The following is a 19,000-nucleotide window of genomic DNA, read 5'->3' as shown; positions in this document are numbered from 1 at the left end:
AGATCAGAACCCGCACCTGCCCTGTCATTCTGGAGAACAGAACCTGCACCTATCCTGTCATTCTAGAGAACAGAACCCGCACCTGCCCTGTCATTCTGGAGAACAGAACCTGCACCTGTCCTGTTCATTCTAGAGAACAGAACCCGCACCTGCCCTGTCATTCTGGAGAACAGAACCTGCACCTGTCCTGCCATTCTAGAGAACAGAATCTGCACCTGTCCTGTCATTCTGGAGAACAGAACCTGCACCTGTCCTGCCATTCTAGAGAACAGAACCTGTACCTGTCCTGTCATTCTAGAGAACACAACCTGCACCTGTCCTGCCATTCTAGAGAACAGAACCTGCACCTGTCCTGTCATTCTAGAGAACAGAACCTGTACCTGTCCTGCCATTCTAGAGAACAGAACCTGCACCTGTCCTGCCATTCTAGAGAACAGAACCTGCACCTGTCCTGTCATTCTAGAGAACAGAACCTGCACCTGTCCTGCCATTCTAGAGAACAGAAGCTGCACATGTCCTGTCATTCTGGAGAACAGAACCCGCACCTGTCCTGTTCATTCTAGAGAACAGAACCTGCACCTGTCCTGCCATTCTAGAGAGCAGAACCTGCACCTGTCCTGTCATTCTAGAGAACAGAACCTGCACCTGTCCTGCCATTCTAGAGAACAGAACCTGCACCTATCCTGTCATTCTGGAGAACAGAACCCGCACCTGTCCTGTTCATTCTAGAGAACAGAACCTGCACCTGTCCTGCCATTCTAGAGAGCAGAACCTGCACCTGTCCTGTCATTCTAGAGAACAGAACCTGCACCTATCCTGTCATTCTGGAGAACAGAACCTGCACCTATCCTGTCATTCTGGAGAACAGAACCTGCACCTATCCTGTCATTCTGGAGAACAGAACCTGCACCTGTCCTGTCATTCTAGAGAACAGAACCTGCACCTGTCTTGTTCATTCTAGAGAACAGAACCTGCACCTGTCTTGTTCATTCTAGAGAACAGAACCTGCACCTGCCCTGTCATTCTGGAGAACAGAATTCTCACTTGTTGTTTCTTCACCATTTTATGTAAAATACAAAAAATGAATCTAGAACCAGGAGCTTCAGAGGTGGAGAAGGTTTTGGAGACCACCTGGTCCAAGGTCTCACCTTCAGGGCAAAAACCAGCTAGACGGGTGGTGGTGGCGCACGCCTTTAATCCTAGCACTTGGGAGGCAGAGGCAGGCGGATCTCTGTGAGTTCGAGGCCAGCCTGGTCTACAGAGCGAGATCCAGGAAAGGCGTAAAGCTATACAGAGAAACCCTGTCTCGAAAAACAAAAACAAAAACAAAAAAAAATTGAGAAAAACCAGCTAGAGAGCAGGTGGCCTATAATTACTAATATCCTAGGAGATGCTGTATTAGGAAGGTACACATTGCAGATGACCAAGGCAATCATAAAACATTTAAAAAATACTCTGCTTTAAAACTATTTCCTTACATACTATCACAGAAAGGCTTAGAAAGTCACCTTCTTTTTATCTTAGTACCTGAGCTAACTGAGAGAGAGAGAGAGAGAAAGAAAGAGAGAGAGTCTACAACATAACATTTACAATTGAAATAGCTTAGATTTGTGGGTTACCTCCATTCAATAGCGTTCTCCAGAGACTTGAAGGTTTTAGGACGACCACGCAAGAAATTCTGCATGCTATTAAGTGCATCCATGGCTGTACCTGATGTTAAACAAAAATTTTAAGCACATCAATAAACTTTTTTGTTATCTTGCCATGTAATTCAACTAAGCACTTATTTTTCTTTTAGGTTAGCACACAAAATTCTGGGTTTCACCATGTCTACATCATTATACTTTGTTCTCTATTGCTTCCTGGCTCCCCTTTCATGCCCCACTCCAGCTGGTTCTTTCTCCCCCCAGTTAAGTCCACTCTTGCTCTCCTATCATATATAATCCAGGTTACCTCTCTCACCCCCTGTAAGATAGCCTCTCCTCTCTCTCTCTCTCTCTCTCTCTCTCTCTTTCTCTCTCTCTCTCTCTCACACACACACACACACACACACACACACACACACATTCAATATTTTAAATTTAGTTTCCACGTATGAGGGAAAGCATGATATTTCTCTGAGTCTGGCTTATTTTGCTTAACATAATGATTTCCAGTTACATCTATTTTCCTGCAAATGTCATTATTTTTCTTATGGCTGCATAACATTTTATTATGCATATGTACCACATTTTCTTTATCTATTCGTCTATCATGGACATCTAGGCTAGTTCCATTTCCTGGCTACTGAGAACACAGAAGCTATAAACATAGATGTGCAAGTCTCTGGGATGCTGACTTAAGGAGTCTTTCAGGTATATATCCAAAAAAAGTAGAGCTGGGTCAGATGATAGATCTATTTTTTGAGGAACCTCCATTCTGATTTCCAATGTGGCTACACAAATTTACATTTCAGTAAATTTAAATATTTAAATAAAATTTACACAAATTTTATTCTGCAGTGAATAAAAGTCTCTCTTTCCCCATATCCTTAACAGTATGTAATCAATTATTTTATTGATGACAAGTATCATCTCTGAGTGGGGTGAGTGGAATCTCAAAACAGTTTTAAATTGCAATTCCTTGATGGGTAAGAATATAGAACACTTTTAAAATTCTTTATCGGCAATTTATATTTCTTCTTTTGAGAACCTTTTTCCCCCATTCACTGATTGGATGATATCCGTTTTTGGTGTTAAATTTTGCACACACACACACACACACACACACACACACACAATTAATCCTCAGTATGATCTAGCTTTCAGAGATCCTTTCCCATTCTGAAGGCCATCTCTTCTTCACTCTGGTAATTGTTTCTTTTTCTATACAGAAGCTTCCTAGCTTCATGGAATTCCAGTAGTTATTTTTTCAGATTATTTCCTGTGCTGTTGGAGTCCTATAAACCCTTGCTTATGCCTATATTATCAAGAGAATAATACTCATATACTCTTCACATTCACAATGACAGATGGACAGGAAGAATCCTCCCCAAAAGGTTCTGTGTTGAAGGTTTGGCCCTCAGCTGGTTGCACTATCGAGAGATGGTTGGACAATAAAGACATGAACTTCATCGATAGATTAATCATTGTTGAGTGATACTGAACAGGCTGTTTGGAGGCAGGGCCCACTTAGAGGATGCAGGTAACTGGGGGCAAGCTCTGGGAGCACACAGTTTGTTCCTAGTCTCCCTCTGAGTAATGTTCTGACTCACCACATTCTAAAAGCAATGGACCAGCCAACCATGGACTAAACTCTAACACTGTGGCCAAAATGAATCTTTCCTCCTTGAAATTGCTTATCTTAGATATTTTGTCACAGTGGCAAAAACTAACACACTGAGTCAACTCTATATATTTGCTCCTGGTAATAGCAGAATTCAGTGATGCTTCGGTGAAATAAAGATACAGTTAAGAACATTCTGAAGAGTAACACAAGCCAGCTTCCACTATGGCTCTCAGTAATTCTTGACTACTGGTATCTACTCCTTGTGTGGCACACCCCAATGAATATTGCTGGCCTGTACAAGCAGCAGTGAGATTCTCAAGGTAAGCCAGAAAAGAAAAAGCAGTTTCTTTCTAAATGGTTAAATAAAACTAAAAGATATACATATGATTAGAAATACCATACAGCCATAAAAAGGTGTTAATGAAGCGTTTCTGATAACATAGAAAATGGATGTATAACTTTATAAAGGTACAAAGAAATAGGGGCATACTTCAAGATGAGTGAAATTGAGAATAAATACGGCCAAGGTAATAATGTACCAGAGATGTCTCTTCTAAATTACTGAATCTGATTTGGTCAGTATTAAGAAAACTCACCTTCCACAACATCAATCATACAGAGGCCCAAGAGGCTTGGCACCAGGTTAGCTGATGCTGTGTGCACTGCAATGGCACCGCCCATGCTGTGCCCAATCAGCATGACGGGAGGAGGGAGGTCCCCGTACATGGCTTCAACCACATTGCCAACATCTCTGCAAAGAGAGAGAAATCTTAAGAGTGCTGGAGGACACCAAAAATAGCTTTCTTTCTCAGTTCCTTCTTTTGGACTGTAAATAATAGTTGTGGGAATGGTAAAGATCTACAGAGCCACCCTATAACACACCGTCTGCTTACATGGTTCTAGTATCTATGCAGAGAGCCACACCCCTAGTTCTCCAGATAAATGGCAGGTTAAGGACTAAGAACCCCAATTTCTGATCTTTCTTTATATCAACCTTTTATCACCCTACACATCTAGTACATTCATATAAACATATAACTGTATGTTTAACCTAAGCTTGGCATTCTGGAGAAATAATTTACTCTAAGCCTCTGTTCTCCCATATATGATACAACGAAGTTTGGAGTAATAAGATAACTATCAGCCTCAGTTTATTTATGTTACGTGTGTGTGTGTGTGTGTGTGTGTGTGTGTGTGTGTGTGTGTGTGTGTGTACATCATGGCATACATGGAAGTCAGAGGACAATTTGCAAGAGTTACTTTTAGCAATGAGTAAGAAGTGAATGTACAACTGTTAACTAAAAGTTAAAGGACTATTCAAAAGAAAAGACTCAGAAAAAAGAAAAAGAAATCAAAGCTTCCATCACAGCAGCATTGCTTCTAGAGACAAGACACCCCTGTGAAAGGCAAAGTGTTATTAGTGGAAGGAAAAACTATAACTTATTCAGTGTTGCTATGATCACTGAACGTCTCTCTCAAATTCAGATATTATTATTATTATTTGAAAGTTTGCAGTGTAATATGTGTTGGAAGAACAAACATGGATAAAAGTTCAGCACTGCATTCAGAACTAAAAGGATATTCGGTGTTCATTATTGCTGGCTTTTGTTCTAGTTAATAGTAGTTAAAGGCAGGACTTACAAAAGTGACTGGGTCATAAGGGGCTTGCCTCATGAGTGGATTAACCCCTTCACAGATTAATGAGTGAATCACCTGTTATAAAGAGCGTTCTCTCTGACTCACAGATGTCTCACCATGTGAAGTCCTCCACCATGGTATAATTCAAGACTAGCAGCAGGCTCTAGACTTCCCAGCCTATAGAACTTGGAGCCTAAATAAACCACCATTCTTTATGACTCCACCAAATCTGTGGTCTCAGTGATGCAGCAATGGAAGGCAAGTGCCCATCATGCACTATGAGCTTTCTGCGTCATTTAATGTAAGTCTTCAACAGCCTTGTCTGAAAGGGTCCTTACGACTGTTCTACAAGGAAGAAACTCAGATACATTTACCAGCTGCAGACAAAGCCCAGAATGTCACTGCATTTACACCAAAGTAAAAAAATAAAAATAAGTTAAAAAGCTGCTGATTTCTGCTACCACATTTAGTATATTTAAAGCCCTTTCCCTTGGAATCCAGCACTGTGGATCCAGAGTGACTCCATGAAGTCAACCCCATGATGCTTTGGCTCAGAGACTACTAGTAAATTTCAGGAACAGAGATGACTTAGATAAGGAATAGTCTTTGGAACAAGTAATGTAGGCGATTTATACAGTTTCAGAAAAGTAAAATCAAGTAGTATTCCTATATATCAATATGACAAAACCGAAAAAAACAAAAAACAAAACCCAAAACCCGTAGGCTCATTCTCATGTAAAGATATATATATATATATATATGTGTGTGTGTGTGTACTTACACACAGACAGACATGGACTAGAGAGTCAATTAATTAATCCCAAGCCATGTGTGTTATGATTCTTTTATTTGGGGGCAAATCTTTTTTAAAAAAGGTTAAAATTTAGAGCAAATATCAATATATAAATTCCAGAATAATTCACAATTCTAACAAAAGTTTATTTGCTAAGGATAAAATAAATAAAATAAATGTTCTGGAAGGCATCGAATTCCACCTCTTAAAATATGCATTAACTGAGTTAGACATTTTCTATGAAAGTTGTTAACATATGAAGGTAGACAGGGTTTAAAATGCATAACAACTGGGGCTGGATAGATGGCTGCAACCAAGCAGTGGTGGTTATGTCTTTAATCCCAGCACTGGGGATGCAAAGGCAGGCGGACCTCTGAGTTTGAGGCCAGCCTGATCAAAACAGAGAGTTCTAGGGCAGTCATAGCTACACACAGAAACCCTGTCTTGAAAAAACAAAACAAAACAAAAGAGCATTGGCTGTTCTTCCTGAGGTCCTGATTCATTCCCAGCAATCACATATGGCTATAACCATTTATAATGGGATCTGATGCCCTCTTTTGGTGTAAAGGAGTACATGCAGACAAAGCACTCATATACATAAAAATACAAAAATGCATCAACAACATCATATCTAAGCTTAGGAAAGGTGTGTTTACCCAAGCTAAAGGTGACTGATCAATCACTAGGAATTTAGGAATTTATTCTTATGAAAGGCAATAGTTCTCAAATACCATTTACAGGACTATCAGATTCCTTGACAGAATATTTTAAGAACATAAATACCAGGGCTGGAGAGAGAGTTCAGCAGTTAAGAGCACTGGTTTCTCTTCCAGAAGACACAGGTTCAATTCCCAGCACCTACAGCTCATAACTTTCTGAAACTCCAATTTTAGGGCATCTGGCACCCTCTTCTGGCCTCCACAGGCACCAGGCTAAGATATGGCAAAACATTCATACTCATAAATAATAAAATAATTTTAAGTATATTATATGTCTAGATTTAAGTGCTAAAAATGCCAATTCAGCAGGTCTCGGGTAGGGCCGAAGCTCCTGCATTTTTTGCTAGTTCTCATGTGAGCGAACACACTGTGAGCTCTGGCATATACAATACTTGACTTAGAGGCCCAGTTTCTAAGTAGGTATTCTTCATAGCCTGCCCTCATCTTCCTGTGATACTAGACAATAAATGCATACAGGCTACCTTAGTGCGCGATCAAGGCTTCTTGTACTAAAATATTTTTCTAAATATGAGTCCATAAAAGATACCCACATTCCATTCAACTCTACCAACAGAAGGAATTTTTCAAAAGCCTGTACAAACTAAACAATTTTCAAGTGTTTTATGTGATGACTATCAGACTGGATACACTGAGAAAGATGGAGGTGGTCTTTGAGATTGAATAGTGAGGATAAACTGAGAAGAGAGAACAGAGTGAAATTTGTGTGTTAACGACTGTCAGACAATTTCACCAGCAGCATGATAAAACTGTACCACCGTTTACAGTGGTGGCAAGACTCAGGCAATCTATCAGTGTTTGCTCCTTACTTTGCCATCGTTTCTGCTGACAGGTCTTCAGAATTCTTGACTTTAGTTTCTCCTAAAAAGAAAATAGTTTTAAGACAAATTTTCAATGGCAGGAATCACAAAACCCAAGAGTAATGGAATGGGGACTTTATATATATATATATTTTTTTTTTTTTTTTTTGGTTTTTCGAGACAGGGTTTCTCTGTGTAGCTTTGCGCCTTTCCTGGGACTCACTTGGTAGCCCAGGCTGGCCTCGAACTCACAGAGATCCGCCTGGCTCTGCCTCCCGAGTGCTGGGATTAAAGGCATGCGCCACCACCGCCCGGCTATATTTTAAAGATAGACTTAGCAAGGATGTTCTATAGTCCAGATAAATCTTTATGGTTAGCTATTCTGAAGAGGATAATTATAGCAGTCTACCTACAAGCTAGGTCCTTCCAAAAGACCCAAACAGGGTACACTAGGTTATTTGTGCCAACTAACACTGCGACCATTGGGCTTCTTTAAGGGACCGGGTGACTGCATGAGTCAGTGGCCACGAGCGCTGGACTCACCATGACTCCGAAGATCCAGAGCTACGATCCTACACTGCACTCTACTGATGATTGCTGCCTGGAAGGAAAGGAACAGAGGGAAGATGCAGGCTTTACCCTGTTACCATGACTTCGTTAAATGAACTGTGGTCATAATTCAAGGTACCCAAGAGAACTAAAAACTTGTCGTATCCCAAAGGTTTCCTTTTCAATATAATAAAAGAACAATGATTTTCTGTGTTTCTGTATACATTGTAGTCTGTCTCCAACTTAAAAATAAACTTTATCCAAACCCCTCCTTAAATCATCATTCTTCCGAGGCTTTCCTCACACAGTGTAAGCACTTCCAGACGCTGGCCTAAGGTTTTCATCCACACCCCGAACAGCTTTTCTTTATTTTAGAGCCTGAATCCCCTAGATAAGGACCGTGAATCAGTTGAAATACTATTTTGGCTTAGAAATTACATGAACACGACACATGAGTCATGAAATTACACTAAAATCAGAGCATCATGAAATCTGAGATTTACCTAAGATAGGCACAGCAGCTACAGTTTACATAAAAATGATGGGAAGTATGAATATCACAGGAGAGATACAATTTTAGAGATTTAAAGAAACTTGAAATACCTCCTTCCTCAGCAAACCAGGTTTTCTGATAGTCACGCATCACAGTGAGCACATGCCATCTCTATTTTTTAAGAATAAAGTAACCGTCTAGTCTAACCTTCACATTTTAAGAATGAGAAAACTGAGACCAAGAAAAAGGAAATCATTTGTTTGTGGTCATATAACAAGTTAGTAGTAAAACCCGAATTAGCATCATGGTAAGTTAACAACATAATGTAAACATGTATCAGAAAACAAACCAGAATACACTTAAAAAGCAGCCTCTCTCCTTCTGTTACTCCTAGTGAGCATCTCTTCAGAGTCAACAGAGCTCTGACGTCCCACCATACTCTGCTGTTTGTCCCTGCGAGGTAGCTGGTATTTATGGAGTTATCCGATGCACTGTGATGGTGGTAAAACCTTCTAGGCCAAAAACAAATCTACAGTTTGAATATAAAGTTAGGGGGTTAGTATCTCCCCGGGCCAGAGAGCCAATAAACGGCAGCACCACAGCAGACTCAACCTGCTGCCTAACACAAGTACCCAAGGAGCTCTGAGGAACACTGGGAGTGCAGGGTAAACCAACCCACTAGAAATTCTGACTTAGGGGAACTGAGGAGGGCACAAGCTTATCTCAATCAGTAAGTGCTGGAACTCTGTGGGGGGGGGGGCAGCCTAAAGTACAGAGAATTAGAGACAAGACTGGAAGAGAGATCTGGGCAGAGCAGGCAGGGCAGCACCTTCCAGGAATTCCAGCAGTGGGGAAGCTGAAGCAGGAGGATCTAGAGTTCAAGGCCAGCCTGAGCTAAACAGCAAGACCTAGTCTCCAAGGTGTGTATGTGGAGGAATCAGATCGCTTTGATATCTATAAATTATCTCAGATAATTTCAGCCTGGAGAAGTAGGCTGAAAAAATAAGACACAGTATTTGTAACTGACAAATACTGAAGATGGGGAGAGATAACCATCCTCCCAAACATGTACATGCTCTTAATGTGTAACTTCTTGTCCAGACTCAGAGAGAGGTATGCTTGTGTTCTGTTGCTGTCACAGCTGTGGGATTTCTCTAAATTTCAGTATTTTCACCTGCCTAAACTAAAAGGATCACAGGAAAATTAAGCAAGACCATAGTCACTTAGGCACTGAGCAGGGTGTCTAGCACAAGGAAAATGTCTAGGGAGATGCGGCTGCTTATTTTTCTTATTGTAGTTGATCCCTGTGGCTCACTGGTCCCAAATTCTAGGAGGCATGTGAAGATGACATAAAACGATATGATGAAGAACAAACTCACGGAGAAATATCTTCATTAGTAGTCAGTGTGATTCACTAAAAGTATCATTCTTATCTGTCAGATTCCTTATATTTAGCAAAAGTACTAGACATTTTCAAACACTGTTAGTGTTATAAATCAGTAGAACACTTTTACACTGATTCAATTATCAAAATATTTCTACCATTTAACAAAAGAAATTGCATATTTAGAGATCCTAAACTGAGGGGGAAAACTATTTAGAACTAACAATCTAAGCATCTAAATAAAAATGGCCATGTGAAAGCCAGTTCTCTAGCAATTGACTTGACTCCAAAGCAGAATTCCTCAAGCTTTAGTGTATGTCTGTGACTATAAACCCATTAAAAGTGAACATGGCTGATGACATGATTGAGGGTAAGTGATCACATAAACAGGGTGTATCCACAAGACAGAATATGGTACAACTCTGTGAAATAATTCTCCTAGATAGGGGAAGCAGAAGGCATGCAAAATCGCGTAAGGCAGTCTGTGCTCAAGGATCTGAGTGTCTAGCAGCACACCCCAATCACAGTACTCACCTCTTCCTGTCCCTTCATGTCACTGGCCATGTGTTCTAGAGTTTGGGGTTTTTCTAACCGCATTATGCAACTTATTTAATAAAGACACAGGGGCTAGACATGGTGATGCAGGTCTTTAACCCCAGCATGTGGGAGGCAAAGGCAGGCAGATTTCTGTGAATTCGAGGCCAGCCTGGTCTAAATAGTAAGACCCAGTTTTGAAAAAATCATATGAAAATTAAACGAACAAAAAGACATATTCCTGCTTTCTTAAACAGAGTATAGCAACCAACATTTAACCACTTCTCAACTGTTTGGGAATGACACCAACATATTTAAAGAAGGAGTACTAAACATCGACTCCCTAACAGGCATTATATGAAGACATTCCAGAATGTCTTCATATAATCTCCAGATAAAGCAGTGTCTGCTCTCCAGGGTCCTATGACCTAACTTATTGATCACACATCCTGATCATATCTGTGCAGCTGCATTACAACACACACCAGTGCTGTTACTAACTCAAGAACAAAACATTCCTTAAGTATAATATACCAGACATAAATAAGCTATGACTTTTGCCTCCAGTGAGGTGTGCTCTGTAAACTACATACTGGATTGAAAAGATAGTATAACGAGGAATGTAATACATGTTGCTATGGCTCAGATGTGGTTTGAGGGTTCCCCTCCCCACAAAGCTTCACATGTCAAAATTTAATCTCTATAGTGAAGAATTAGGAAGCTAAAACTTAATCTGTTGATAGTGTTTAGAGGCATGTCCCTTAGAAAATGATTAGGAAAAGATTAAATACCTTGAGAGAGGAGCCTGAGGACTGAATTACGTAGCTTTATTTATTTGGAAGAGACAGGGTCTTGCTAAGTAAACCAGACTCTCAAACTCACGATCTTCCTGTTGTACTATAAAACTATAGTAATAAAAATAGCATGGCATTGGCAAAAAAGCAGACACACTGATCAATGGAATCAAACTGAAGACCCAGACATACGTAAATATATCTGTGAACACCCAATTTTGTGAAGCCAAAAACACACACTGGAGAAAAGATAGCATCTTCAACAAATGGTGCAGGTCAAACTGGATTTCTGCATGTAGAAGAAAGCAAACAGATCCATATTTATCACCCTGCACAAAACTCAAGTCTAAATGGATAAAGGACCTCAACATAAGGCCAGATGCCCTGAATATGAGAGAAGAGGAAGTGGGGATAGGCTTGGACTCACTGGCACAGGAAAGCCCTTTCTCAACAGACACCAACAGTGCAGGCATTAAGACCAACAATTAATAAATGGAACTTCATGAAGCTGCAGAGCTTCTGTACAGCAAAGAACACTGTCACTCAAAGGAGCAGCCACAGGACAGGTAAAGGTCTTTACCAATTATACATCTGACAGGGTTAGCATCTATAACTAAAAAACATGAACACTAAGAAAACAAACACCCACTTAAAAATGGGGCACAGACTAAGTAGACAGTTATCAAAAGATGGAACACAAATGGCTAAGAACACTTAAAGAAATGTTCAACACCCTCAGCCATCAGAGAAGTGAAAATTAAAACTACTTTGAGATTTCATCTTACTCCAGGCAGACTAGCCAAGATCAATAAAAAAATGATGACAGATGAGGATGAGGGAAAGGGACTACTTACTCACTGCTATCGACAGTGTGAACTGGTATAACCTCTATGGAATTAGTGTGGTGGTTTTCCGAAGCTGGGAATTGATCTACCTCAAGATTCAACTACATCACTCTTGGGCATATACCCAAAGGACTACATTTTATTACAGAGACATCTGCTCAACCATGTTCACTGCTGCTCTATTCATAACAGCCAGAAATTGGAAACAGCCTACATGTCCATCAACAGATGAATGGAAAAATGACAATGTGGTACGTTTGCATAATGGAATATTATTCAACTGTTAAGAAAAATGAAATCATGAAATTCACAGGTAGCTGGGCAGTGGTGGCATACACTTTTAATCCCAGCACTCAGGATGCAGAGGCAGGCAGATCTCCGAGTTTGAGGCCAGCCTGGTCTACAGAGAGAGTTCCAGGACAGTCAAGGCTACGCAGAGAAACCCTGTCTCAAAATGAAAAAAGAAAAAAAGAAAGAGAGAGAGAAAGAGAGAGAGAGAGAGGGAGGGAAAGGAAGAAAGGAAGAAAAAAAGAAAGAAAAAGAAAGAAAGAAAGAAAGAAAGAAAGAAAGAAAGAAAGAAAGAAAGAAAGAGAGAAAGAGAGAAAGAAATTAATTCACAGGTAAATGGATAGAGCTAGGGGGAAAAAAATCACCGTGAGATAACCAGACAAACTGTATGTTTTCTTTTATATGTGGAGGTTAAATTTTAAGCTTTTAATATGTGTGCTACAGTTCAAATAACCACAGAGGTTAAGTACTTAATAAAGGACTAGTGGGGAGGAGAGGGTCTCCCAAGGTAGAGGAAATAGACTATGGTGTTATAGAAAGACAAAGGGGAAAATGGGAGGGTAAGATAGGGAGGGGATGGGAGGGAAGGCTAAAGGAGGGACTATGAGGAGGGACAACTAACACTAAAGAGCATTTAAAAAGCCATGTGGAAACCTCCTACTGTAGAAACTTCCTAAAACATATATGTATATGAAAGGAATCTAAATGGAGTCACCAAGTAATAGGGGAAGACAAGGTCCCAACTAGACATCTTATGCCACCCAGTAACACCTCCGGTGCCAGGAATGGTTACATCTTGTTAAGCCGTTGGCCAAAGTGGCTCCAGGGAAACTCCCAAACAGCAAGGAGGCTATTGATTGTTCTTCACAACCTGATGATAAGGCCCTGTTGCTGAAGATAACACTTAACTATGTCAATGAACAGGGACAAGGTGATCTTGTGCCTAACTAGAAGTTCATCCCTACTGACTAGCATGCATGGTACTGGAAGGTACTCTCTGCACAATACTGGAAGAAAAAGGTAACCATCAGTATCTCCCAGCTGCAAACCTTGTGACCTACAACAGTGACCTCCACCAGATATACTGGTACAATAGTAGCACAAATGTTACAGGCGCAATCAACCGCTTTCTGATTGGATCTAAGGCCGACTCCATGAGATGGAACCCATATGAGGCACTGCCAAAGTGGCCAAGAACCTGAGACTAGAGAAGTCCTGGGCCTAGGGAAAACCTACTACTATTACTCTGCTAAAGGAATACACAATAACTGACTCCTAATGACATACTGTTATACCCACAGGTCAGTGCTTCCCTGCTCAACCGACATCAGAGAAGCTGCTTCTGTAGTAGATGGGAATTAACACAAGGACCCACAACTGAACAATGTGAAGAGAGTGAGAGACTTCAGAAGACTCAGTCCTAAATGAAATATCTTCATCAAAGCCCTCCCAGCAAGGCTCAGGGATTTATACGGAAGAGGAGGTGAAAAGACTCTAAGAGCCAGAGGGATGGATGACCCCAAGGAAACAGTGTCTTCCAGACATCACAGGACTAATGCACACATGGGCTCACAGAGACTGTGGCAGTGTGCACAGCACCGACAGATGGGGTCCTAGCACTGACAGGGGAAGTGGACATGGGGTTCCACGCCTAACCAAGGAGCTATCTATAATTGATACCCTCTGGCAAAGGGAAAAATCACTTTTCTCCAATGGAATCTCACGGGGTATATCAGCCACACTTCAGGGCAGACCCCATGCCCAGGAGTAGTTAGCCAACACAAAACAAACTCAATGGTATTTTTGTAGACTTTCTGTTTAATTTTGCTTTGTTTGGGCTTTTTTTTGTCTTATTGGTCTTTTGCTTGTTTTGATTTTTTTTTCATTTTTGTGAGTTTTTATTTTGTTTTGTTTTTAATTTCATGTTTTTGATTTTGAAAGAGAGAAAGAAAAGGAACATAAAATTGGATCATTAGGGAAGTAGGGAGGATATGAGAGGAATTGGGAGAAGTGAAAAATAGGATCAAAATATATTGTATGAGAAAAAATTATCAATTAAAAAAGGAACCACCAGATAAAATAATTATGAGCCAAAATAAACCTTCTATAAACCACCTTACATGTGGTACTGTGTTACTGGTGATAACAAAAAAAGGACTGAGCCATGTCAATAATTTTTATATTGATTACCTGTTGAGATGATCAAGATGTATCTTTTTGGATACAATGATTCAAACAAATTATTCTTTTTTTTTGTTTTTTGTTTTTTTGAGACAGGGTTTCTCTGTGTAGTTTTGGAGCCTGTCCTGGATCTCACTCTCTAGCCCAGGCTGGCCTCGAACTCACAGAGATCCGCCTGGCTCTGCCTCCCGAGTGCTGGGATTAAAAGCGTGAGCCACAGCTGCCCAGCAAACAAACAAAATATTCTTAAAGATAATTTCACTTAGCGATATATCTACTAGAAAAAATTATTTACACTAGATCTATTTGGCAGCAGTGGTCTAGAGACATGAGAGAGCTTGGCACCATCAGGCAAGTGATAAGTAAGAGAAGGAAACGGCAAACAAAAGCCAAATCCTTTAGTGCCAAGGATTTAATACTGAATCCCAACTGTGTGCCTCCAGGAACAAAGTGAAACACTTAGGGTTGTTTGTTATTCACGGCCATTTGGCTCCAGGTACCTAGTTTTTTGTCCTTCAGTGGTAAACAGAGGAAGTGTGTATATTTGCCCGATACACAAGGAGAGCGCTTCATTTTATACACAGGTGTTGCTAGTATCTTTCTTAGAAGTATCTCCTTGCACATAGGCTGCCTTATCCTCTAGTCAAAGATGTGATCAAGATCTACAAAGGGTAATATTCACATTAGCCCACATGCTATACTGTAGACCTGAGCACCACAAGCCAAGCATTATTTCCCAAGAGTTCAAAAGTACAAATGCGCATACACACATACAAATTGTTTTTTAAAGCAAAATAAAACAAAGCATTACTTTAAAAAGAAGACAGTTACTATTCCAGCATGGATGAGAGAGGAGTTCATGAAGACCCACCCCTAGCTGAGGTGCTGTTGGCAACTGGTGGCTGTTAGGGGAGGGGAGTCTTTTCTTCCGGGATGTGGCCACTACTAGGTTGCGTAGGTTCCTGCAGACGGCCCCACTTCCATGCACACACAAGCTGCACTAACTAGACTCAATGGGTTACTTAAAAAAGACATGAAGGTGCAAGTATTGGAAGGGCTGAAGAAGTAGGAGGAGGGATTTGGTTGGATATGACCAAGATACATTGCATTCATGTATGAAATTGCCAAACGATAAAAATATTCAAAAAATAAGGAAGATTTTCCAACTATTTCTAAAACATCTCCATATGTAAGGTACCATGGGAGCTCTGAAAAAAACAAAGTGAGAGGCATATTTTAAAACATTTGAAATAAAATGTCTAATCATCTAATATAAATTACTTTTGACGGGGCACAAATTCCATACCCCTGGCCCCAGTGCACATATATATACAAAATGTTACAAGAACCTCTAGCTTAAAGAACAGGGGACCTTGAGCACACAATACTAAAGCTTTGCAATCTACTCTCTCCTAGACTTCTTCCGAAGCACTGAATGAGCATGGAAAGAATTAGGCAAGTCTACCCGAGAGAAACTAATCATACATAACACCAGTTTCTAGTATCAACGACTTACCGTGAACACTGCCCAGGAAAGGGCAGAATGGCCTCCTCCATGGAGAAGCAGCAGGACCGGACCCTCGGAACCACTCTTGTAAACTCGAAAAGTGTATGAACAGTTAAAGATAACAGATTCAAGGTTTTTCTTAATCATAATATACTGATTAAAAAAACCAAACAGGCAATAACCTTAGGAAAACTGCAGACTTAAAGGAACTTAAGCAGATGTTCCTAAGCCATCAAGACTGTTTTGAAGCACAATGTCAGTATGCCTTCTTTCTTTTTTCCTTAAGAGGACTCAGGATTTGGTTTCTAGGAACTCAGTCACTTCAGCTTGCTAGACTGAGTATTACTTTCAGGAATTTAATCCTTAATCCCTTCCCATGTGTCAGACAACTGCAGCCAAAAAAAGATTCTGCAAAAGGCTTACAGGTAACATTCCATGCTATGTAAAGGACAGGTGGGGGACAGAGAGATGGGTACAGACAGCAGAACAAAGGACATTTAGAGCACCCAAGTCTGACTTAGCACCTTGCCCTTAGACTGAGGCAGTCTCTTTGAGAGGATATATCCTTGCCAGTTTCATTCTCCACTTCCACATCTTCCATTGACTCAAAGTATTGACTCCATGGGACAGGGGAAAAGTCCCGCTTCCGTCCAGGGCTAAGGAGAGGAAGAAAAGAGAGAGACAGCCATTTCAAATAACAGTTATTATGCACAAGGCGGCAAAATCTTGGTCAATAGATACTAACTGTAAATCCAAACTGAAAATAGCAAGAGTGTTTTCTCATAAAGACACAAAGAATTCATAAAGTACCATAAACAGATTTAAGAGTAAACATTAAGATTTTATACAATGCTAGGTATGATGGTGCATGCCTTTGATACCAGCACTCGGGAGGCAGAGGCAGGCAGATCTCTGTGAGTTCGAGGCCAGCCTGGTCTACATAGTGAGTTCCAGGACAGCCAGAGCTACATAGTGAGACCCTATCCCCAAAACAAAACAAAACAAAACAAAAATTTTATACAATGAAGTCATTGATGTATTTTAATTATGGATAAACTCTGATTACCTATGTATATCACAAAATCTACTTTTATCAGTACCCTAGTATATAGGCTCACTCCTCTTACTTCACTCCTTTTCTAATTATTCTTAGTCACTACTATTGTTCCACATCTCTAACCTCCCACTTTTTCACGCTCCCAATCAGCCGAAGGACAACCTTCACAGACGACCGACCAACTGATGACAGCAGTGTCTAGAGCTGTTTACACAGCAGTGAAATGACTCTCTAGTCAATGGAGTACTGATCATAATCAGAAAGCTGGAAAGAACCTAAATATCATCAACAGGGGATTAATTTGTGGCAAACAGAAATAATACTTAATTCTAACAGGGGACTACTGAATAGTAAAATTGTTTACACAGGGATATATAGTAACTCCAAGAGTCAGGTGTGACAGTGAAAGCTTGTGATCTCAAAACTTGAGAGGTGAAGGCATGAGAACCAGGAGGAGATCAAGGTCATTTTTGGCTACATAGGGAGTTAGAGACCAGCCTGGGCTACATGAGGCCCTGTCAAAAGTAACAACCAAGATACACCACTAAATAAAAAGACAAACACCATATACATTCTACTACTTGTGTAAAACTGGTCAAACTAATCAAGCTCTTTCTGTTGCAGTGACTAAGTAAAATAATAATTTTTTATTCGTTCTCTGAGAATTTTAAACTATTTTTGAATATATTCATCCCTTCCCACAGTCCTCCTAGATCTCTCCAGCTTTCCTAACTCACCCAACCTGTACGTACCCCCCCCCCTTTTTTTCTTACACCCTTGAGCACAGTTGGTGCTGCCCGTACACTCCTGGATGTGTGCTCTTCCACTAGCATAGGGACAGCTCCACAAGGGTCACCTCCTTACAAACACTGACTCTCCCTCTCAGCAGCCGTCAACTGCCCATAGCTCCTTACATATCCAGCAGTTGGGAGTTGCTGAGCAAATGGATAGGATAGGTCTATCTTTTAACAGAATGAGAGCCTCGGTTGAAGTTGTTCATTTCAGTCCTGGCCAGTTTGTTTTATTTGGGGTTATGCAGGAATTCCCCTGGGAACCCTAGAAGCAGAACATCTAATTCCACTTGCTCCTTAGTCACTCACAAACACAAGGATGCATATGCTAATTTCACAACCACAACACAACCTGCCAAACTTATCACAGGTAACAGATTCTACAGCTCCAAGTGTAAGCTGTGATACCTGTAACAAAGTAGTAAAAGCACTACCATTGTAGCAAAAGCACCCAATGTTTTCACTGTGCACCCCGGTGAGCCACCAAGGCAAATACTTTACTGAATGATTCTATTTAATCCTTACAAAGGTAGTTGTTTTTATCCGATTTCACAGCTCAAACAAAGATTTAGAGATGTAAAGTGACCAAGGTCCCATGGCTAGAAAGTAATAGTGACAGGATTAAAATCCAGTTTCTTCATTCTCCTGCAAGCCACTCAGTGCTACATATATTACTCTCAGCTTTTTCAGTTTCTCTTTTCTACTCTCATCTGCACTTATAAAAACCAGTAAGGATTTATTCCACATTGTCAGAGGCTTCATTTTCAGAGTGTAAATATGGCCAGTTGTGCCAATGCCACTGAAACTACCTGAGGTGGCCAGGAATCAGTTAAAGAGAAACCACTGTGTGAAATTACAAGTTATCCTAGGACTCTTCACTCCTGATTTCCTCTATTTAAAAAAAGGCAAACACAAAGCAAGGTTCCAACTTCCACCAACTCCACGAGCCTACTGGTTCTGCAGTTAGTGGCTCTAGACTGCTAAAGGCTGGCTGCTCTTACACATGGAGATGTCCTAGCACATCTCTGGTGTCTGCTTGTGAACACATAATTATTTATATATTCCAAGACCTCAGCTGATTTAGCAAACAATTTATACATGAAATAGTATCAAGGAACTTTTTAAATCTTTGTTTTCTAGTTAGGCCAGAACACCTTGCATTTGAGAAATGTAGTTTGGGTTCTTTTTAAAAGTAGATTTAGGTTTGGGGAGATGGCTCAGTGGGTAAACTGCTTGCTGGGTAAGCATGATGACCTGAGTTCATGTGACGGCTGGAGCAGCGGTGCACATCTGTAGCCCCAGCAACAGTGGGGCGGTAACAGGTGGATGATAAGGGCTCGCT

At 40.6% G+C, this 19,000-nt stretch overlaps 1 protein-coding gene across 1 annotated transcript in view; it reads right to left on the bottom strand.

The window, feature by feature from the left end:
• Positions 1 to 19,000, bottom strand: part of Ppme1 (protein phosphatase methylesterase 1) — a 57,122-nt gene that overhangs the window by 15,276 nt on the left and 22,846 nt on the right. The window contains exons 2-7 of the mRNA XM_052713995.1: positions 16,373 to 16,466; positions 15,820 to 15,912; positions 7,779 to 7,836; positions 7,245 to 7,296; positions 3,864 to 4,018; positions 1,620 to 1,710 (exon numbers count right to left, since the gene is read on the bottom strand). Of these exons, the coding sequence (XP_052569955.1) occupies positions 1,620 to 1,710; positions 3,864 to 4,018; positions 7,245 to 7,296; positions 7,779 to 7,836; positions 15,820 to 15,912; positions 16,373 to 16,466 (543 nt within the window). The remainder of the gene's footprint in view (positions 1 to 1,619; positions 1,711 to 3,863; positions 4,019 to 7,244; positions 7,297 to 7,778; positions 7,837 to 15,819; positions 15,913 to 16,372; positions 16,467 to 19,000) is intronic.

This window comes from Peromyscus californicus, unplaced genomic scaffold, assembly GCF_007827085.1.
Source record: "Peromyscus californicus insignis strain IS unplaced genomic scaffold, ASM782708v3 Scaffold_4__1_contigs__length_199733344, whole genome shotgun sequence".
Lineage (NCBI taxonomy): Eukaryota > Metazoa > Chordata > Mammalia > Rodentia > Cricetidae > Peromyscus > Peromyscus californicus.
Note: the sequence above shows the minus strand (reverse complement) of the source record. Positions and strands in the feature narration are given on the sequence as shown.